Consider the following 24,109-nt stretch of genomic DNA (forward strand, 5'->3'; position numbering starts at 1 on the left):
AGTACTAATGAACTTTTGTGCTCTTGATCTACTAACCGGGGTTTTGAAAGTCGATATTCATGCAAAGTGAATGATCCGTGAAACGCTCTTCAAAACATGTCGTCCAAGAAGGCCCTCGCTATCTTTCGCAGAAGCTTATTATAATACAAGTTGAGATGTCGAAGAATAGTGCCCATGTCTTGATAAAAAAATGAGCATGGTCGAAGATGGAGGAAGTACGTCCAAGGGTACCACAGGGCCTTAAACATTGTTCTTATAAAATGCTCTCTTTTACTGTAGAAATAGGGATCCCCATGAGTGTTTTTGAATAACTTTCGCGAATGTGTTATGTCGACTTGTTTGTGTTTCGTGAAATAATCGAAAACTTGTGTGTATTTGACTTAATGTAAAAAAAGCAAACAAATATTGAGTTTCAGTGATGTATAGAAAACCCACTTGTAGAGAAATATATATGCAAAAACGGCTCGTTTGGGTTGAAAAAATATTTTACATAGAAGAGCGAACAACGTTTCGACCTTCTTCGGTGAACCTGATGGTCGAAACGTTGTTCGCTCTTCTATGTAAAATATTTTCTCAACCCAAACTAGCCGTTTTTGCATAAATATTGAGCTTCATGGCTATTCGGATATTTTAACTATCTCGCTTCTGATTTGCTTTAAGAGTTTTTGAAGTAATAACAATAATTATTTATAGGCTAAACATTTTTGAAAAATCATTTTAATCCTGAACAGTCATTTAATAAATTTACTTTTGTTACTGTAATTTTAAAGGTTAGAAACATTATTGTTAAGTACATTTGTGTTAACTTTTGTTTCTGTAACTTTAAAGATTACAAACATAACTGTTAAATATACTTGCGTCTAAAAAGAGAGAAGACTCTAAATGAAAAAACAACAACAAACTTCAGCATTGTTTTTTAACTTACTTTATTCAAAAAGGCTAATGCAAACATGTTAAACTAGGCTAACGTGGTAGTTGGGAAGTTGAGACTCCAAGCGTTATTACTGAATGTCTGTAAAATAGACTGTTGAATTTTACACAACAAAGAAAAAGAAAAATATATATATCCTTGGAAGTAGGCTGTCTTCGGTCAATGAATAAAATTTGTCTTCTGCATTTCATGAAACCCTGGAAAAAATAAATACATTTGTCTTTAACTTTTATATATATACATATAAATAAACTTGTAAAGACAAACTTTTCTTGCTATATGTGTAATTGTCTCTCTGAAGTAATCGTAACAATCATACTTAAATATTAAAATAATTTCTTAATTAAGGCCAATTTTTGATAAATAAATAAACGTAAAAACAACTGAAGGGGTAAAATTAATTGGCACAAAACTGAGAATCAGCATGCTCAAAGTTAGATCCACATTTTATTTGAAAAAGTGCGTTATATGTGAATCATATCTTCGACATACAGGATAAATAAGATTGTTATATGATCTAGAGCAAAATGCGCTCATCATTTAGACAGTAAATAAAAATCGTACATTTCTATTTTTTTACTTAACAAATATTTCATTCATTAACTAACACCTACGTTAAGTTTTGTATAGAATCCAAATTGTGCAAATGGGACTTTAAATTACCTGAAAACTGATCCTATAAATTAGAAGTTGCATTTTGTGAGAAATTGACCTACCCATGTTTCAAAACTTAAGATTTGACAAAATATATTTGATTTGAAAACAAAACTCAGTTGCTCATAGGCCCAGCATGGCCACGTGGTTAAGACGTTCGACTCATAAGTAGAGGGTCACGAGTTTGAATCCTTGTCTAACCAAACATGCTTGCCCTTACAGCGTGGGGGCGTTCTAATTTACGATCAATCCCATTATTCGTTGGTAAAAGAGTAGCCCAAGAGTTGGCGGTTGGTGATGATGACTAGCCGCCTTCCCTATAATCTTACACTGCTAAATTAGGGACGACTAGCGCAAATAGCTCTCGTGTAGCTTTGGGCTAAATATAAAAACAAACAAAACAATTACTCTTTGAATTTCTTGACCATACATAATATTTTGCTTTGTTTATACACCAGAAAAGTAAACGTTACTAAATGTAGGGTATGTGTGTATATACTAAACATTTCTCGAATGACACATGATGTGCAATGGTTTCTAGTGATCCATTTCATTTGGTTTTGTGAATTGCGTTTCATCTGAAATCATATTTGCATCCTCATGGCGTTCGTTTATAAATCAACTCTGAAAACTTTGTGTCATACTTTAACTTGATACGTACTGTTATAACAAAGATCTTCCAGTGAAGTATGGTATGTTAGGACTTCAATGTGAGCACAGTAAAACATAGAACGTACATCCAGGAGAAAGTCCTCGATGGTGCTGAAATTAACAATGTAATATATGTAAAGTAAGAGAAAGCCGAGGGAGAAATCTAACGATTCGTGATCCAAACGTTGATACAATATTTAAAACAATACAGTTCTTGTCAGTAAAATTAGCATAATAATAATAAAGTATAAAAAACTTACAATAAAGTACTCAGAAGAAGAAAGAGAGAGAGAAGGAATTAAAAAATTAGAAGTCATTGTTCTGTCTCTATCAGGAAATTACAGTTCCTTAAGTGGATTCACTAATTTTAATTTTGAACATACACTTAATCTGTTGCTGGCTACCACGAACTTGGATTTCTGTAAGGGTTTCTCGTCTAGAGCCTCAAACGTAAAAACTAAGTTGATATTTGGAAGGTAGGAACTAGAAGAAACGTTTTAAAGTAGATTTTGTATAATTTAGGTGAATAACTTGATTATAATGAGCAACACTTTTATTAAAATTAAATCGCCTTCACTTTTTAAAGTTATCGTGCTTCAAAAACCTAATACTCACGTGCTGAATGTGAAAAACAACATGAAATAGCAACGTTTTTATCCAAAACAAGAATCAAGGAAGTCGATTATATTCAACTAAAACTGTTTCAAGCATTCAACTTTACAGATAAGAGAAGAGCTGTCAGTATAATTGCGTCTACCTATAATTACTAACAATCTTGGTTAAATGAGACATTTTAATTGGGCTTCTTTTGACACCATTCATCTATACAGCGAATATTTAGCAGACGATTGTTAAATATCTAGATTCACAACTGTCTTGATTTCTGTGGCAACAAGAAGTTCCTGGAATGTCTTCCCTAAGTCGAATTGTGAAATTTCAACTAAAGAACGCGAATGATATGTTATTTAGCTATATTAAGTAATGTTATGGAATAAAGATAATATATTGGACCCTAAATTCTAAAATCAAGTATATCTTTGTATATGTTGTAATAAACTGAAAACTGAAAAAAAAACATTACTCTTTGAACTATTTTTACAAGAAACTTAATATTGTGCTCAGCGGTTGAATCACTCGAATGCTACAGAGAATAAAAATGAAATTATGCACATAATTAATATGTAAATACTTGCTCATCACTTAACATTACCAACATAATAATTATTTGCTTTTAAGAAGTAGTAATCGTGAAAGTTTGCAAGAAATTGTGATAATACATAGAAAACACTGTACTTAATAGAAAATATTTTATCAGAGAAATACGTATTGGGAGAATGAAATGTGATAAACTACATGAAAACCTTAGTATATATATTTATATATACACACACATATGTGTGTATAGCTGTTCGTATATGAAATTGTTTACGAATCTAAAAACACTTCACGCCATTCCGTCACCAAACTAGGATTTAAAAAAAAATGCTGAAATTTAACAGGCATGCGATAAAGCGGCTTAAAATAACATTTTCAAACTAGATAATATAAGCACAGATAAAGGCTTGAATAGTAAAGTATTCACATGAACGATAAACCGTTTAAAAGAGTCTTATGGTTATCGTTTTCTTAGGAGAGGGACATTTCGATTAACGAAAATCTTGGGAAAGAAATCCTTTTCAGGCATAATATATTAAGAGCACACAACAAAACAAAGCTTTTGGTACAATAAAAGATTAATTTCTTTATTAATTGTTTTATTCGGCTAGTTCCAGAAAGTTAAGCACTTTTACACATGTACCATTAATGTATGTTTTGATGCTTTATATATTAACAAAGAAAATGCGTAAAAATAGTAGCAGTAGACACAGGTCGTCACCATGTAATTGTTGTCACTGTTTTCTGTAATACGAGCGACAGACGTCTACAAATGAGGTGCTTTAAATTAACTCTATTAAACATATTTCCAAAATAAGTTCATTAGTACAATTTTTTAAAAATTAAAAATATATAAAATAGATTTAATCCTTAAAACAAACTATTAACCATTAACAAGCTGAACAATGATTTGAAACAATTTTAGTTGTAGTAAAATGTGCAAAGGACAAAGAAGAAATAAATTTAAAAAATAATGAATGAACGTCAACACGCATAACATGCAGTAACCTAAATGATGTGCTCAACTGTAGTTGAATATTTATAGAATTGTGATGGTAATTATGATTGGGAAAATATGAACATGTAAAGAAATCTACAAACAAACACAGAAAGGAACTTAATATAAAGTACTTCCTTTAGTAAAAGTGGATATGTGTGCATAAAACGAGACATGAGCTATTGAACGAGTCTTTTTAGAATAAATATTTATCCTAAGTCTTTCCTTACTTACATTTCACCTGCTCTCCTTACCATGTTTTTATAAAGAAACTTAAACATTACCGGTGGAGTTTAATATAGGCTAAGCTAATATTGTAGTAACAAGCCCTGATGATGATAAATGTCGGCTGTAACAACTAATAACGTCGGTTTTCTTGTTCATTCGGTAAACCTACTGTAACTTGTAATCTTATTTAGTAGATAGAATCTTCAGTGTACTATTTCATTCAAGTCAGACTTCGAGAAGGCTGATGGAATGTAAATATCGCTTGAAACTTTTAAAGATTAACCAGACAGAATTGTTGTTAGTCTTACATACTAATAATATGTCACGGTCGAATTTCTACACTACTTAGAATGAGATAAACACGGAATACTTTAAACTCGCGTTTACGTATCCAAAGTTAACTGAAATTTGTTAGGAAAGAGAGGAATTGAAAAGTAGTTACATTCTGTAATTTTTCTAACTATTGTCCTATAAGGGTGATGGATATTTTGTATTTGGTGAGTTAATGTGAGCTTAGAAAAATATAAACTGAGTAAGAGGCTCTACATCTGTGAGTTACATACACATTAAATGTCACAGTGTGTCACACAAGGTAGACGTATTTTTAAGCTAAAATAAATAATTGACATAAATAATCGTGCACAAAAAATTTCTCATTGCACAAAACAAATTTAGAAATCTAATTTTTAAAACACTCTTTGCGAATCGATTCTTTAATTTTCTCTTTGGTTGGTCTCCTGAAATCATGTATCTTGGTTCATGACAGATTATATTAAGTACTACAATAAAAGCCTCTAAATATCTAATATTATCTTTAATATTTTCATTAATCTATTTTTTTCATTTTTATCAATAGTACTTTTTTAAAACGTAATGTTTATTGGTGTAATTTGAGGTTTTACAAGTAAGGATTTAGTTTTATTGTCTTTATCAAAAATATTTAAGAAGAACAGCTGAAAGGCTTTGCCCTAAATGCTTGTCTGTGTTTATAAATACAGATCATAAGCGACTTTAAAAGAGACATGGATAAAGAACGGCTGAAATAAGTTGTATGTTCTCACCTTTGTTAACAACAGAAAGGCCTAAAGAGAAACAAAACATCCAGAAAAAATAGACTATTAGACAACAATATAATATAATTAACTTTATTAAACATTTATAGTTTCTTTAAGAATGAAAAACGGCATTAGTTATGCTTTGTAAAATACAATGTTGTTGATGTCAAATTTATGCAATTCAACTTAATCTAGTCTTTAACTTTAAGCATAAATAATATTAAATAACATTAAATAATATAGGTCACAAAAACAAGTATTTCAATGACAAAACGTATAACATTTATGATCAGAAGAATATGGATTTTATTGAAATGACTTGTGTATATATATATGAGAAAGTAGGATTCTCTGGACATAACAAAATCGCACCAGATGAGTGACTGTGTTAATAAGTAAGTATCCTTAATTATACCACGAAGCGATAACTGAAGTTTATATGTGTTTCACTCAACGTTTCGTTTCTACAATTTCTCCAGGAGAGACTTTCTATTTACAGTGCTAGACTCATGTTGTCTTAAAGACTATACAATTAATTGTAAACTTTTTTATACTAAAAGGTAACTTCAGTAAAGAAAAAGTAATCGAAGAATGACACAGAGGTCTAATTCCGCTACGGTAGACTAGTTTCACCACTTTGGCTCAACAATACTGCTTGGGTGATCAAACCAAAGAAATCCACTTGGTCTCTTAAAGCAACTTCTAGAATATGCAATGAACTTTACATTAAAAAAACATCTCATTTATTAAAGACAGATTTGTTTAACATATAAGAGCCTTAAATTGACTCAAAAAAGGATTCAGTGCCATAGGAAACCGCTACGTAGAAAAACACAGTAAACTGACATTTAATTGCCTGTTACACATATACATTCTCGGTACAACTAATAGTTTTCTCGACATTAAATACCAAAAAGCCTTACTGATTTTAAAAGTTAAGCCTATAAAATAATCGCAACAAAGGATGGGCAATAAAATCATAGACATATATATTATATGGTCATTAAAATTATAGACATATACATTATATTTATTTCCTTCTATTTAACTTTTCATTTTTGAATCTTGATTTCCGTGTATTTTTTTTTTCACGTTAGTATTGAAATTAATTTCATTATAATTTAACGCTTTACATTTCCATTAAAGTAGTTTACATTAACGTGATTTTCCAGAATTGTTAGTCGCGGAACTTGAATTAAAATTAATATTACTGCCATTAGGAAATAAAATATCAGCATTTGAAATTATTTACAACAAAAGTTGAAATGATTTTATTAAAATAACTAATAATTTAATGTCTTTCCAAAATATTTTTATAACATAATACTTTTATAACCCTCACTTTAAGGGTTTGTCTCATCAGTTCTTACCACTTTTAATGTACAACTGAAAAAGGTAAAACTTTCATATATGGTATTTTGCCTTAGTGTATTTATTACAACGTGTTAGTTTTGTACTGATATTTTTCTGGGGTTGTTTGTTTTAGGACAAAGTCACAATTTGTTACTTGCTGTGGCCACAGCGAGGAATCTAAACCCAGATTTTTGGATGGTGCAGAAAATGAGGAATTGAGTGCATATGCCTTAAAATTTATTTCGAAATATATTGTCTTAGAACAGTAATCATAAGTCTACGTACAGTAATTTTATACACAACGTTATCTAAATATTTAAAAAATAATAAAGGCCTAGAATACTTAAAAACTTAATTTGATAGGCATATAAATAAAATAATTCCTGACTTATTTTATATCGTTCATTACCGGTGGAATCTATATATGTTCGGCGCGGCATGGCCAAGTGGTTAAGGCACTCGACTCGTAACATAAGGGTCACATGAGAATCTCCGTCACACCAAACATGTTCGCCCTTTCAGCTGTGAAGCGTTATAAAGTTAACGTCAATCCCACTATTCGTTGGTATAAGAGTAGCCCAAGAGCTGGTGGTAGGTGGTGATGACTAGCTGTCGTCCCTGTGGTCTTACACTGCTAACTTAAGGAGAGCTAGCGCAGATAACCCTCATGTAGCATTATGTGAAATTCCAAAAAACGAAACAAACAAAAAAAACTTTAGCAAGAGTATAAAATTTAAGTGGTACATCAACCAAGTTAAGTACTTAAAGAGCTAGAAATGCTCCCACTTGATAATTTGTACATGTTAATAATGTGTAAGCTAGTAACGTAATCATCTGCTAGTCTTTTATATAAGACTGCCACGTTAAGTGTTTCTATCAATTGACCTATAAAACAATCCCTTTTCAAAATGTTGCAATAAAAGTTGATTTAAGAATAAGAAATTCATGTTTTGTATGTATATTTTATTAGCTTCTTCCCAATAACATGGTAATCTCGAATCATAATTTCACAGCTGAGTAGAGACCAAACGGAATTTTTTCCACTGTCAGTTTTTGTTGAGATCGTTATTTTCTACTGTGTCGTACAAGATGCTGGAAAGACCTTTCTACTTTGACAGCTTGTCTTAAAAGACGCATGGCTAACTCTAATATAAAATGATATAGTACAAAGGATAGTGAGGAAGCGACATGCGAGAAAATTAAATTTCTAAAGCGGATTCAGAACTTATGAATTTATATAAGTAAGATATAGCTGAGACCTGACAGGAAAGCTCGTAATTTTATACAAATTATTGATTTCTTTTGTTAATCTAGTAAATTGTGAACAAAGTAGTCCTTTAGGTATTTTAATAGTGAACTGTTTTCTATGAACATGTTGTTTTGAAAATAATTTCAGAAACTGAAAAAGTCTGACCGAAAACTATTAACATGGTTAAGCCAAAGATAAAGATTCTTTTCTAGTCATTTTATTTCAGTTTTCTATTTTAACATTCTCTAGATCTAGTTCGTTTGGTTTTTAATTTCGCGCAAAGCTACACGAGGGCTATCTGCGCTAGACGTAACTAATTTAGCAGTGTCAAACTAGAGGGAAGGCAGCTAGTCATCATCACCCACAACCAACTCTTGGGCTACTCTTTTACCAACGAATAGTGGAATTGAACGTAACATTATAATGCCCCCACGGCTGGGAGGGTGAGCATGTTTGATGCGACGGAGATTCGAATCCGCGCCCTTCGAATTACGAGTCGAATGCCTTAACACGCTTGGCCATGTCGGACCCCCTGGACCTACTACACGTTCTTTACTATATTGAAAATTTTAACTTCAGAGTAGATAAAATGCAGCACATTATAACCAAGAGCTCTTATATGTTCGCACATATTTCTCTGCAATAGTTATGATTCGTCTCGAGTGGCCATTCTTTAATATGGTTTACATAAAATTATTATAGCAACTAAAAGAAAGGAAATGTTCATTATAAAAATAAATGAAATCTAAGCGTTAAAAATATAATGAAACCTAAAAACAAATGAGAGATATACTAATTAAAAGATGCTTTAACTTTTAGTACACAATTATTATGAAAATTTTGAAATGGTAGTTTATCACAAAATGACACGAATTTTATAGGCGCTAGTGATTTGATTTTGTTTTAATATAAAGCTGTAGAAGTGACTATCTTCTCTGTATCTGTCTCGAAGTTCGAACTCCAAATTCTAGTAAAATATATTCACATGTAAACAAATTTGAAACTACATTACGTTTTTAACTTTGGAATGAGCGAGTTCAGTAAATTTCACGTTCTTTGTCGCAATGTTATTTCTCAATTTAATAGGCTCTTAAAAAGTAAAATTAGTAGAAATTACATTACGATTTGTTTATTGATAAGCTTGGTTTTTTTTAAAAACAAAACATTATGAAAATTATTCACTGATAAAACAGATAAATATACTAAAAGAACACCAGTACCTGTGTAAAAGGAAATTTCTTTCGATACTTTGTAATTTGTTTCTGGAATATAAACCTCACACTCCAGGAGTATCATTTTTGCCTTGGGTAAATCTTCTTCACCAAACCTTCTAGCCAGCAATACTGAGTAACTTCCATTTGTGAGCTTTACCTGCTTACTAATCTCCTGTAACACAGTATGTTTCTGAAGACCGGGTAGAATTATGCTGAGAGAGATCTCTGGGCGAGGGTATAAACCAGTTGCTTCACAAAATATATCTGACCTTGTACTTGCTACTTTGTTGTGTGATATGGAGAAATTCTTTGCTGGAGCTAGATAAGAATGAACCCTTGTTTATTCATCTGTTCTTATAAATCCTGAGCAAAGCAAAATACTGTGTGCTTATCCATTGCCTCACCTTTTAGAAAGAAATACAGTTTCAAGATGTATTGTTGTAAACAAGTCCCATGATTTGTTATATTATTACCTTCGTCTATAGGTAGAATGACAGTATTAAGATTGTTGTAATTTTTAATATGGTTAGAAACTGTGATATTGACGTTATGCTTCCTATTTCTCGAGACCTAGTTTTTCGTTCAAATTCCTTTTTCTAACTCTTTTTCAATTCAAACGTTCCTAGTAAATTTCACAAAAACTGGTATAGGACTTGATTATTAACATTTAATGAAATTTAGTAGAAACCAAAGACTGCTTTTCTCATAGCGTATTACCTCTTTTGTGTTTTCTGTGCCATAAACTACATACACACAAATACGCACACGCACGCATACATACATACATACATACATATATAAACATATGTAGGTTTAACAAACTGCGCAAAAGAAATGCATATATATATATATGTTCCGAAATACATATATTAACTTTATTAACACTCTCTATTGAGAGAATAAAGTGATTACAGACAACAGAATCACTTATGTTTCAACTTTGATAATAGTTCGAAGTGTAAATTCCGAGGTTATTTCTTAGGCAGTTAGACGATTGATGGATTAAGTTTCGCCACATTTTACTAAGTAAATAACAATTAAAACAAAAAATTATAACAATTAGCAAATAATTTAGCAACGGTTAAAAACATTTCAGATTGGCTTAGGAACATAAAATCTTTCTACAATTTTTCATTTTGTACAAATAAAATGTGTTTCTAATTTGGAATCACCGTTTTCTCTTGCTTTGGATCGTATACATTTACATGTTTATCCCCGACCTACAACCCTAGGTCACTTTAAATGACCTAATAGGAAAGTTCAACACTGGATAGTTAAAACAGGATCATTATTAATCTAAAAACGTATTCATGTTTTCACTCAAATGTTATTGATAATAGAACACTAACAGGAAGAAAATTATGAGATAGGATAATATTTATAGTCTTTAGAAATGGAAAAAATTCTGGTCACAAAATACAAAAATAAAGTAAAATTAATTTTCCCTTTTCTGGCACTTTAGATATAAATACTATCGTATTCTTATTACTAGAACTTACCGTAAACCAGCATTTCTTTATGACGTAGGTCCTGGCTAGCAAGTGACGTCACCACGCATGTATATTTCCCACTTATTTCTAAAGTAGGTCTGATAATATAGAGAGCACGATACCGGGAATAGCGATCACTTGGCTCAACAGTATATTCCATGTTAAGTCTACCATATAGAATTCCGGAAACATGACGTTTATCCAATCCAGGAATCCACTGATAGACTGGCTCTAACTGATCTTTGAAGAACCATTTCACGACCAGGCGAACATCGCTGACAGTATAGCTGTACTCGCAGTCAAGAATCACGTGATCTGTCCCATTTCGAACCCAACGCGGTACTAAAAGCCGCTCTATCTTTACAGAAATGGTAACTGAAAAAAAGTAGAAATGCTCTATGATTACAGCATATGGAAATGGATAGAAATTATGTTCCAAATCTACAGAGAGTTATCACTAACTTACCAAGAAAAATATTTTTAAGCCTGATAAAAATAAAACTGCTAAGCATATATCCCACAAATTGCATAATATTGTAAAACTATTTATAACTGTATTTTTTCTAATTTTGCTTCAGTAATGTTTTCTACATTTTGACAATAATTTGTCGATTGATGAACATGATCTGCAGAAACTTAGCATACGCTTACCAGTGACACAGCGGAATGTTTGTGGACTCAACCGCTAGGAACAGGATTTCGATATCTGTGTTGGGCAGAGCACAGACAGCCTATTGTATAGCTTTGTGCTTAATTACAAACAATAAGTCAATCAACTTAACATATGTTTTTAGATATAAATTAGAGCAAAATATAACCATGATCTATCCAGAAAATGCTTTCACACTATAGGTTAGAGTAATGTTTAACGATATATTCAGCGCATGCTTTCAAATTGTAATCTGGGTATAAGTATACTAACCATTTCAGCACATACTTTTAAGTTGTAACCTAGGAAGAAGTAAAACTGCTTATTCGAAATATGTTATCAGATTACTGCATTTTACAGTCATCTAATATTCGTCTATAATTCTTGTAAGATTCCTGCAAGAAAACATTTATACTAGAATTATGATTTTTTTTTACACTTTGCATAGAATAATAATAAAATAGGTCGTCAAGACTGTTTTACTCTATCAGATGATAATAAAATTATAGTTGCTGGTAGACCTAGGGTTTCCCGCTTGTATAGCAGTAAGTCTACGGATTTACAACGATAAAATCTGCGCTTCGTTTCCTCTCGATGGACTTATCAGATAGTCCGATGTGGCTCTGTTATAAGAAAATCCAAACGCTAAAACTAGGTTGTCCACTAGGCCTTATGAAGAAAGATAATGACGAACAAAAATAAGAAATCTCAGTTTTGGCTATTCGCTCGTTTTCAGCTTTGGGACAATTTGGATTACTGAAGATCTACACATACATCAGACATAAAACAACTATGTGAGTTAGCTCTTTATATCTAGCTTCTGATGACCTGTAGAGTAACAAAATTCCGGATGACTTTTACATCACACTAATGCGGGTCTATGTCATCCCACATAGAGTGTGTTCGTACACTCTCCGATAAACTAAGGTGAAGTATAAATAATATATTAGTTTTTCCAATATTAAATGTAGTTTTTGAACTGCGAAGTTTGGAAAAGTATAAACCAGTGTTGTAAAACATGCTTTAATCAAAGTAAGCACTATTTGCCTCAACACACTTTTGTCAACGTGTAACGATGTTGTTTATGCCCCTGCTGTAGAAATCAGAGTTTCTATGGTCAACGAACTCCCTGCAAGCTTATTCTGCAGCTGCCTGGTTTTAAAAGCATTTATTGTTCAAATATTTGTCAAAGTACGTGAGAAAATGAAAATCTGTAGGAGAAAGATCTGGGAATTAAGGTGGATGAGGCAGAACCTTGGTTCCCAATTCGTTTAATTTTTGGAGCGTCATCCTAGACAGGTCTCATAATGCCGATTTTGTTGATTTTCAGTCAGCTTATGCAGAACCCACTTATCCAACATTTTAATCTTTCCAATCGTATTCAGGTAGCTGTTAATTCTTAATATGCTTGTGCTTAGCTATTATGCAAGCTCACGCACTGTTGTGTGAGGGTCTGTCTCAACTACTTCCCTTAATGTGTTTTCATCTAAGGATGGCTTCCTTCCACGACCTTCGCGGTATTCAAGACTTTCATCTCCATGTCGAAATCTTTGTAACTAACGCTGAACTATACGTTCTGTAACAGATCCATGGCCGAATATCTGGTTGATGTTCAGTGTAGGTTGGGTAACTTTTCATTCAAGTTTGAAATTGTAGATGAGATTAAGACGAAATTCCTTCTTGTTCATGCTGCCTTTGGGGTTGCGAAACTTACTCTGCGTAGTGTTGAAACAGCAGACAATTAAGACACCTTGAGCGCGACAAACATTGGATTAAACCAACCAACGATAAGTTACTTAATATGCAGCTTCCAAATATCATCTTTCAGACTATAAACTACGGTGAATTATAATAATTTATTGAGAACATGCTTTGAGATTATAAGCTACGGTAAAGTATAATGCACTCTTCAGCCTGTTTTTTTAACTTATAAACTAGGTTGATGTATATTGACCTGTTTAGCACACGTTTTCAGATTATAAGCTTGAGTGAGATATAACGACTTATTCAACGCGTGCTTTCAGATTATAAACTAAAGTGAAACATAAAGACCTATCCAGAATATACTTCCAGATTATAAACTAGGTTGAAGAATAACTATTTATTCAGTACGAAGTAAACTTTCAGGTCATAAACTAGAGTGAGACATAATTATCTTTTAAGAACATTTTTTACGAATACAAGTTATCAGCAGATTTTTTCAAATAATAAACATGCTTTGAGATTAAACGCCAAGGTGTATCATAGCGACACATTCGGCACAGGTCACAATTTGTTTTTAATTTTGCGCAAAGCGACACGACGACTACCTGCGCTAGCCGTCTCTAATTAGCAGTGTACGCTAGCCGTCTCTAATTAGCAGTGTAAGACTAGATGGAAGGCAACTAGTCATCACCACCCACCGCCAACTCTTGGGGTACTTTTTACCAACGAATAGTGGGATTGACCGTTACGTTGTAACGCACCCATGGCTGAAAGGGCGGGCATATTTGATGCGACGGAAATTCGCACCCGCTACCCTCAGATTACGATTCGAGTGTCTTAACCACCTGGTCATGCAAGGCTCGTCAAAAATAACATCATAACTTTTCAGTGGACTTTTAGTCATTGTTAACTTGCTGATATCTTTGGTATCATTTAAAGAGATTACTCTAAGTGAATGTGGAACCATCTGAAACCTTGTGATCGTCAAGCTGTGTATTAATAATTAACATCCTATTTTTATTAGTTGATTTTAATCGTTATAATATTTTTCTAGAACATAAGTTTAAATGAGTGACAAGAACAGTTTTTATATTACTTGTGTACTTTAACTTATCGTGTATATTCTTACAGTTAAGTTCGGGCTAACATCACATGTATGTATGTATAACACCTAAGCGCATACAACCTGAGCACTCACGGCTCTAATCACACAAGGTTTTTCATTGCACTGCTAATGTTACATAGTATTAGACACTGAGACAATTAAATATCATGAAATGCATTGCAGTATGCAACTTGTGAAATTGTTGTTTATCAAAAGTGTGTTTGCGTGTGGATCGTTTCTATGTCAAATGTTTGACTACTACTAAAGAAAAATATTCGTATTTATAAGATACATAAAAGCGCGCAGTGTATGTCAGCATTAAATATATATTTTCACAAATCTATTAGTAGGTAATGGATAGTAAATTGTGAAGAACTGTTCTATTAGAGCTATGTCTAGAACATAAAGTCACAGAACAATAAATAAGAAATAATTTTAATATAATCTGATATTATATAGAAATAGGTATTGCACGTGCCAAAACTCAGTTTAAAAATACTTAACTTATATTGATACTATTAGTTCTTAACGAAGGTTACAAAGATCAAAAAGTACTACCAGCTCTTAAGTAAATGTAATAACATGGGTAGTTAAGAGGTTTGTACTCTATACAAATCATGGTGCCTCAGTAGGGGAGGAGGTCGCCTGAAGGATACTTCCAGAGGTTTCATACACTTGAGTGTTACGGAAATTTGGTGTAATATGTATCTGTATATACACCTGATTGTTACATAACTATTACATAATATCCCGTCACCTGAGTGCTACGGAACTATTACATAATATACGAGAGATCCGTAATTTGAGTACTGTTCACAAGAGAGGGATATCATAGTTCGATACCAGAGAGTTTGTTACTAGAGAGGGATGGTGTTGCCAAGAGTGTTCTATGTTGCTCCACAAAATGAAACCAGAAAACACGTTGCTAAGCCACCCTGACAGGTAAAATGATGTCAGAGGCAATGAGTTTCACAAAGTGTATCAACTTGTCTCAACATGGCTGGATTTAATATAATCGGTTTAAATCACTAATTCATTAGTTCTATATTTCATTACATTTCCTAACTAGTTATGTGTAAACCGTTCATAAAAATATACTTATTTAAATATCCTTTAATGATTTATAATTTACTGTTTCGCTAGTTTGACTTTATGTTCTTTAAAAAACTTGAAAAAAATATTTTGTTCCAACTTGTTATTTTATAGCTTTATCTTATACGTGTTTTACAAGGTTGACCGTTAACGTGTTACTATACTTCCACATTTAATTGCGTCATGAATGTCTAGATTTAGTACATTAAACTCATTACGTTAACGACAATTTTATTGTATACATGATATTAGGAAACCTGCTGTTTCATTTTTACAGTTCAATGAAACAAGTACTATAAGATACGCATTATCCATTATTTGAATTACAGCAATTCATCTTGCAATAACTGAAAAATATTAAATGAATAGCATATCATTTATCCTTCCATTTCCTATTACCATTTCATAAACCATTGAAAATGCCAAATGTAAAGACTTTATTAAGCAATATCACACGCATACATTCTTTGCCCCGATGTCAAGCTAGCTAATCTTTGTCTGGTAGGAAATACAAAGGGTGTCATACAGTCACATTCGTAAGTTCGACAGAGAAAAAGAAATTATAGAAAGGAGAGAAAGGTCGTTGACAAAGGTCAGTTCTGACTGGATCAAGTATATTTCATATAAAATAAAAGTCAATCATAATATTTTTTCCGCTGTCTATGTCTGTATATTTACTATTGAAAACAAATGGTCCAGACTCTATGTATTCATATATATTACTTAAATAAATTTAATGTTCACCATACTTTGACTAAAATTTTTGTATGTTACTGAAACTAAAAGTTAGTAAACATAGTTTTTTGCTTTACATAGTGATACCAATCCCAAATTTTGTGTATTCACGATGTTCTGTTTCTTAATATTTGATGGGACATTTGAGTTAGTGTACAATTATTGCATATTTTCAGAAGGTCAAACAGTTTCAGTTGACTTAAAATAGTTTTCAAAATAAAGGATCTGTTTAATTCTCATTCATAATAATTACATAAACATATTGTCATGTAAAGAGTATGAATAGATAATTTTGTCTTGCTGATTGTTAAGTTCGGTGACACTACAAGGTCCGTTTTTCACTGTTAATGTTTGGGGGTATAAATTTGTTTTGCTTACAAAAATTAGTTCATAATGATAGACAGAGAAAATGATGGATTTATAAAATGTGAATTAAAGATATGTAATTACTTGTCTCTTATCATAAGAAACTTGAAAGGTAAGGAAATAGAATTTCTGGTTTGTCCGTTATTTTTGTAGAAATAAATACAGTAGTGACATGCGACCAATGAATAAAAGCTAAAACGATAGTCATTTAGAACAAAGATATATGGCAGGCATAATTACATTAGGCTGTTAATCAGTGTAAACATATTAATTTATAAGAAACAACAACTTAAATAATTTGTCAAGAATTTTTTATTGTTATCATAGTTATTTTACAGATTTTGTTTGTTCTTTAAATTTTTAAAAGTAGCATATAAGCACATTATATCTGATAGATCTTGGATAAAGTCGTCTTTCTCTTCGGCAAACCACAAATACCCCATTGCGCAGGTTTGTACTATGCTACAAACAAATGCATTCTTTACAGTATCCCAGAAAGTGTCATTGATAGAACCTTACAAGTTTAATTGTATTACTTTTTGATTAAACATAGTTTGAGAAAAAATATCAGCTCTTGTCAATGGTGATATAGAATATAATTATACGCGTTTATCGTGATCTAACATGTTACAAAACTCATGAGTTTGACTAAGATAGTAGATTTCACAGTGTTTTCTTCAGTACTTGTAAAATATTTGTTTAACGTATATATTAATAAGATTTCATTTAATCAAATTCAATTCAGTTACTTACTATTCATTCAGTTATTTATCATTATGAATTACAGAATATAAGTAAGTTCAAAAATTAGAAATCTGTCTATATAAATTCAACCATTCTAAATTTGATAAAATAAAGAGAATCTTATCAAATATCACATCAATACCGACATAATCAAATTGATTTACCAACAAAATAAAGGGATTAATATTAACACATGCAACACAAACTACACGATTCTGTCCTACGAGAAAAAAATATTGTTCAGTTTTTCTCTGTATAGCTGCACCAAAGTTTGAGATCCACTGTTTAAATTTCTCCCATTCTGTTGATTAGATATAGTCTTCATTTTTCAACGTCCTTGAACTGTTGAATATGAATATTCAAGGTATTTTTGTAAGTTGATAGAATAATAATGTAACTGTCGTTCCCAAAATATTAAGCGTAAAATGGTTCAGGTATCTCCTTCACGTTTTATAGAAGAACCTACTTGTGTTATTTTTGTTTTATTTCTTCTTCTTCACTGTTAAATCTCATTTTGTTCACCATTTCATTAATTTTAGCAACATTTCCTTCTTGTACAAGACACTAAGATATAAAATAATATGCAGTAATGTGTGAAAGTGCTAGGACAACAGAAGATTTTATTATTTTATATCTAAAAACGGTGATATGGGTAGAGAAAGTACTAATAGATGAGCAAACAACGTTTCGACCTTCTTCGGTCATCGTTGTGAACCTGAAAATGACCGAAGAAGGTCGAAACGTTGTTCGCTCCTCTATTAGTGCCTTTTCTATCCACATCAGCCGTTTATAAATACATAATTTTCTCTACAAGTGGGTTTTCTCGTCATCACGGATTTTTTTTTTCCATTTTATGGAGCTAATTCTTCAATACCATTATATAATGTAAATTTTAACATTATAGTAATGCTTCAATGATCCATTTTGACAACTGAATGAGCCAGGATGAAAGTACTTATCATTCTTTAGACATTCCATATACTTGTAACAAAGGCATGACATAAGAGTTTTGTTTTAATGAACATACTGATCAAACTTTGGGTATGAAGTAACTGTCGTAGTACCCATGCAACGTCTTAGCTATATACGAAGAAGCTAGCAAGGAGCCAGCATATGGTACCATCAGATACTGATTCATCAAGGAATAATAGTTGTTTGCATATTTTTGGTAAAGCATTTTACTATCAAGTAGGTAATGACCCCAAACATTCATCCAACCTATACAGAAATTACTTAGCTAAGATGGAAAGCTTCTGGAGTCATTAAGATTATGCAATGGGTCCAAGAGAGCCCCTATTTCAACCCAACTGAGTAGATCAGGAAGTTAATAGATATATGACAAAATCAAAGTTACTTCAAAAGAAACTTTATGCGAACATATTAGAGAAATTTGGAGTGAAATCCTAAAGGACATTTTGATTAAATATGGTGCAACCATGCCTGAAAGATTGTCTTTGGTTATTAAAGCAAAATAGGGACACAGAAACTATTAACTGTTTGCTGAACACAAGAACTTCCACTGAGTTTATGTTTTACTAAATATGAAGATTAATAAAATTTTGATTTGTGATTTACCTTCCACTGTTCTTTGAAAGTAGTTTGATATCTAATTTTTTACTTTATTCAAACACTGTTGCAGAGTACTGTATGATTGTTAAAGGGCAGTAGCATTATTTATTAGTATGATGAATATGACTCAAAATTAACATTACTATGTCAAAGAAACATAGAAATTATATTTATAAGGAAAGAAATATATGTAGCGACATATCATATACTTACGTCTGAAGGCTGGTTGTTATTTCTTCCTTCCATGTTGTAGAACTGCATCAGTCTAATTGTTAGTGGTGAAAGGAAGAAGGTATTTGTATTTGAAAATATTACCCAGATTATTTGTGAGTGAACTGTAGACTGTAAAATATTACCCAGATTGCACGTGACTGGACTGTAGACTGTAAAATATTACACAAATTGTATGTGGCTGAACTGTAGCCTGCAAAATATTACCCAGACTGTATGTGACTGAACTGTAGATTGTAAAATATCACCCAGATTGCATGCGACGGAACTGCAGATTGTTTGATGTAAACAGATATTAACAGCTAGGATATGTCTTAACTTGTAATTGAACTTATCAACACTGATCAAAAACAGTTAACTCTATCACCACTTGAGTACATGTAAATATAATTCAATGTATCATGTTACGAAATCGTAAATCTCATACATTTCACGCGATTATCTATTAACTTTTAAATTCGTTGTTGCTCAAGTTAAAGTGTGGTGAATATTAAATGTATGTAAGAAAGATATGGTTATATATAGTCTGAATCATTCATATTCAATACTAAGTATAATTAAATACATAATTTACCGATAGTGTATTATAATTGTCTTGTTCATCTTTTGTTTTCATAAAATTTTTCTATCATATTAACCACTCTCTTCGTTTTAGTAAAAGAGTGACATGTTGTGAATTGTGAGCCAATAAGGACGAAGTGTCCTGTGGTAATTATTTACTTTCAAAGTTGATGATGTCAATTAGAAAGAACATGCATTTAGCTTTATATTTCCTACTTGACACAATGGTTTTGAACACGTATGTCATGCAAGTCACATCCCTAATGTAGAAGAAAGTGGCATAATAAAACTCTAGTTAATGTATGATTGCCTAGAGTTCGAACCCGTTATTTTCAATATTAGGTATAACGTAAGTATATAGATATTGACAATCTATTATAACTGACTTTTATTTTATGTGGGATATGCTTGGGTAAATGAGAACTGGCTTTTGTTATGTATGCCAACTACCTTTCTCTTTTTTTTTTTTCTCTATCTATCTTTTCCATGTAATCACGTGAATCCCTCTGTATTTCTTAACAGACAAAGGCTAGCTTGCTTGACGTTAGGTTCCAGAATGCATGCATGTGATGTTTCCTAATAATGTCTTAATATTTGGCAGTTTCAATGCTTTATGAAATTTTAATGTAAAATGGATGGAAAAACAGTACTTCATTCAGTTAATACTTTTAGTTGCAGTAAAATGAATTATTCAAATTTAACTAATGAATAATATGTATGTTATATTAGTTGTTTCGTTGACTTGTGAAAGTGAAAGAGGAGACTTATTAAAATCCTTTTGACACTAAGAGTGTTGTCAAAATAATTGGTTTAACATAACTAAATCTAGACATTGTAGAAGAAACTGTATGTGGAACTATTGTACCACGTTGTCATTCACTCTTGTAAAACTTGTGTAAAATAAAACTTTAAATAGCATGAACTAGAATAAAATATTTCATCAAGTTATATTGATAGCACAAAGCCAAACTAGTGAAACAATAAATTTTAAATAATTACATGATAATTAAATAAATGTTTTTTTTCTAAAAGATTTACGTATAACTGATCAGGAAATATAACTAAATATAAAACTAATGAATTAGTAGTTTAAACTTATTATATTAAATCTAGTCATGTTAAGACTTGTTGATATACTTTGTGGAAGTCATCGTCTCTGGTCATATTCGCCTGTCTTGGCGACCTCGCAACGCGCTCTGTGGTTCCACTCCATGTAGAAACACAGTTTTACCTTAACAACATCATCCGTCTATAGTAACAAGCCCTCTGGCATCTAAGTATGATATCATCCTCGTCTGAGTAGCACTCAAACCAGAGGTTTCTCGTATACTACATAACAGTTGCGTAACACTCAGATGTATATATAACGTAGTAGTTATGTTACATTCAGGCGGCATCCTTTGATCTCCTCTTTCTTAGCGACTCCTCACTGATGCAGAATCCTTTGGATGTAATACAAACAGCTTATCTACTCACTTGTCTTGATTTAAGCTTTTATAAATAATAACTTCTGATGAAAGCAAGCTCTCATTCTATAGTACATAATGTTTTACTTTATATATATATATACTGAATTAAAAATAGTATATGCCTTCTCACTTGTATCTTATGAAATTTATAACATATTAAGTAATCTTCAAGTTCATCACTTATACTAATGAAATTATATATGTCTCAAAGTAAACAATATTCTTAATTCAATAAAGTTGGATTTTCTGAGAGGTAATTTTCAAAATGTGGTTGTTATCTCTTTTTTTGAAATTACATTTATTAGAAAGTAATTTCAAATTGTAGTGACCTGTACCAGTAAAATATTTAAAGGCTTTTTATCAAAGCGGATTTAATATATGTATTTATGGTACTACAACTCTTATTTCAAGTAATAATAATTGCATTACTAAATGGTTTATTGACAAGTTTCATAATTAAATTGTGCAATCAAAATTAGAGAAAAATATAAAGAAAAACAGGAAAAAAAATTAAGTTTTTTAGACTTATTGAAATACTTAACTAGACGTTTTCTGTTTGATACCTAATATACGTTATATATATATACATGGTCAGTTTGAATTTTCCCAAAATTTAGTTTTATTTACGACAAAGTTTTATTTACATATTCAAATAAATGCAGATTATATATAAATTATTCAACTAACTTTGCACAACTTCAGTCAGACATTAGAATGTTACACTTGTAAGTAATTAAAAAGTAACAAGTCATTATATATTTTTAAAATCTCTATTACAGGCATTGAAAGCATCACTTTATATAGAAAACACATTTTTATTTAAATTTTTACGGCTTATTCTGATTTGTAGTTTGAATTACCATAGGTTATCGCTTATATAAGTATATATATTTCTCAAAAAGCGCAAATTCATGTGATATACGTACTCTCCATTTCAAATGTAGTGATATAATTATTTTTAATAAAGTTCGTTATAATATTGCTACTGAAGGTTAAATGTTATTAAATACAGTGATTTACGTAAAATACAAAGCTCATATTTAAAGATCTCAATAGTAAATAACATTTACTGATCAAAGTATCGTTATACTGGTTGAAAAAGTATAGGTAATTATATTAATAAACTTAGTTGTCTTTCTTGGCTATCCTTTTAAATTTTACTTAGAATGAATATTTTTCTTAATAACATTAGACTTAAACTATATCGTTTTAATGAACGAAAGATTAGCCTGTTTTACAGTTTAATCCGCTTAAAACTGGTTTTTGTATTTCACCTTTTAACTACTGTATAAGTTGTGAGACAAGCGAATACAAGTTAAATCTGACAGAAGATGTATCCCCACCACTATGCTGGTTTTACTTCCGCAAACATTTTTAAAATACAAGATACGTTTTAAAATATTTCACGTTGTATTGTCTACCTCTGTATTATTTGTTTTATCGTTGTTGTTACGGGTGTTTTTTCTTATTCATCATAAGTCTTATTTTGGCACACTTCTCTTTATTAATAATGAAATGTTTACGTATATCTTCAAAGTAAATTTCTCAAAAAAAAAAATACTAAAAAGGTTAAAGAGCGTGTTAACATTTATTTGTTATTCATGAGACACTGGCAGGTGCTTGTTAAATAGCACACGTATTTATTTGCATTTATTTTAAATACTGTTTCTAAAACTTATTACTGCAGATTTCTAATGTAACCAAACGAAAGTAAATTAACATTTTTTTAAAGTTTGAGCATAATGAACAATCTTAGATATTTAAGGAAATTCAGGTAAGTTTATCCTTTAAATCTCCATTAATTGTTGAAATTGAAGACCTTGGTCTGTTACGTGGGATCTTTTTTTTATTTACCAACTGTTTAATTTAGTTAAATATATTCAAATATACTACGCTATACTATTATGCAGGGTAAAGTGGAAATAGCAAGTAGAAAAGTAACATACGGCGTCATTTATCTTTATACTTAATGAAGTGACAGAGAATTATACTACAATGTTTAATATGCTACCAATCATATTATTTGTAGTTTTTGTTTAGTTCTATCTATTGGAAACTTTAAACGATACGAGCGATATCATGGTCTTCACAAATACGTATTTAGTTATGCAGGTACACTTTGCCTCGTTGCTGAAATGAAGATACATTGGTGTCTTATAAAGAAAATTGTGTATTTGTTTTTCGAAATTTGCGAAAAGCTACACGAAGGCTATCTGCGCTAGCCGTCCCTAATTTAGCAGTGTAAGACCAGAGGGAAGACAGTTAGTCATCACCACCCACCACTAACTTTTGGGCCACTCTTTAACCAACGAATAGTGGGATTACCCGTAACATTATAACGCCCCCATGGCTGAAAGAGCAAGCATGTTTGGTGGAACGGGGATTCGAACCCGCGCCTCTCGGATTACGAGTCGAATGCTTTACCCACCTGGCCATGGCGGGTCCCATAAAGAAGATAAAACACTTATTACTTTTCTTGGTTGCTGGTTTTATTAATACAATAAACTCATTTTGTAATGAAAGAAACAATAACTTGTTAACCAAAAACCATTAAATATTTGGCGAATCCTTGACTATTTTTCTAAGTTCCCGTCATTCAGTACGGGCTCAATTAAGTTTTCGTGTATATCACATTTTCGTGGTATATATACATAACTAATGGTATAAACGGAACACTTTGTTTGTTTTGTATATTCACGGGAAGCTCTGCAAGGGTTTTTTCACTAACTGGCCCTCATTGTAAAACAGCAGATGCAACCAACTTCAGGGTAACTTTTGTTGCATAACTGAATTTGACTGTCACTTCTATAATGCATCACAGCCCCGACATATGTATAGCGACCTTGTGGCTACGGAACGCAAACGAGATCTTCAATACGGCATGTTAATTACTAAGCCACGCCCAAC

General features: G+C 31.6%; 1 protein-coding gene across 3 annotated transcripts in view; it reads right to left on the bottom strand.

Moving 5' to 3' along the window:
* Positions 1 to 916: 916 nt before the first annotated feature.
* Positions 917 to 24,109, bottom strand: part of LOC143232166 (uncharacterized) — a 71,977-nt gene continuing 48,784 nt past the window's right edge. The window contains exons 2-6 of one of the 3 annotated variants that reach the window (XM_076467268.1): positions 10,987 to 11,352; positions 9,494 to 9,805; positions 5,678 to 5,698; positions 2,247 to 2,347; positions 918 to 1,128 (exon numbers count right to left, since the gene is read on the bottom strand). In XM_076467268.1, coding sequence (XP_076323383.1) covers positions 2,283 to 2,347; positions 5,678 to 5,698; positions 9,494 to 9,805; positions 10,987 to 11,352 — 764 coding nt within the window. In that variant the 3' untranslated portion in view covers positions 918 to 1,128; positions 2,247 to 2,282. Of the gene's footprint in view, positions 1,129 to 2,246; positions 2,348 to 5,677; positions 5,699 to 9,493; positions 9,806 to 10,986; positions 11,353 to 24,109 lie in introns of all 3 variants that reach the window. The other 2 variants (XM_076467269.1, XM_076467270.1) reach the window with 2 other exon arrangements.

The sequence above is a fragment of the Tachypleus tridentatus genome, chromosome 11 (assembly GCF_004210375.1).
Source record: "Tachypleus tridentatus isolate NWPU-2018 chromosome 11, ASM421037v1, whole genome shotgun sequence".
Classification (NCBI taxonomy): domain Eukaryota; kingdom Metazoa; phylum Arthropoda; class Merostomata; order Xiphosura; family Limulidae; genus Tachypleus; species Tachypleus tridentatus.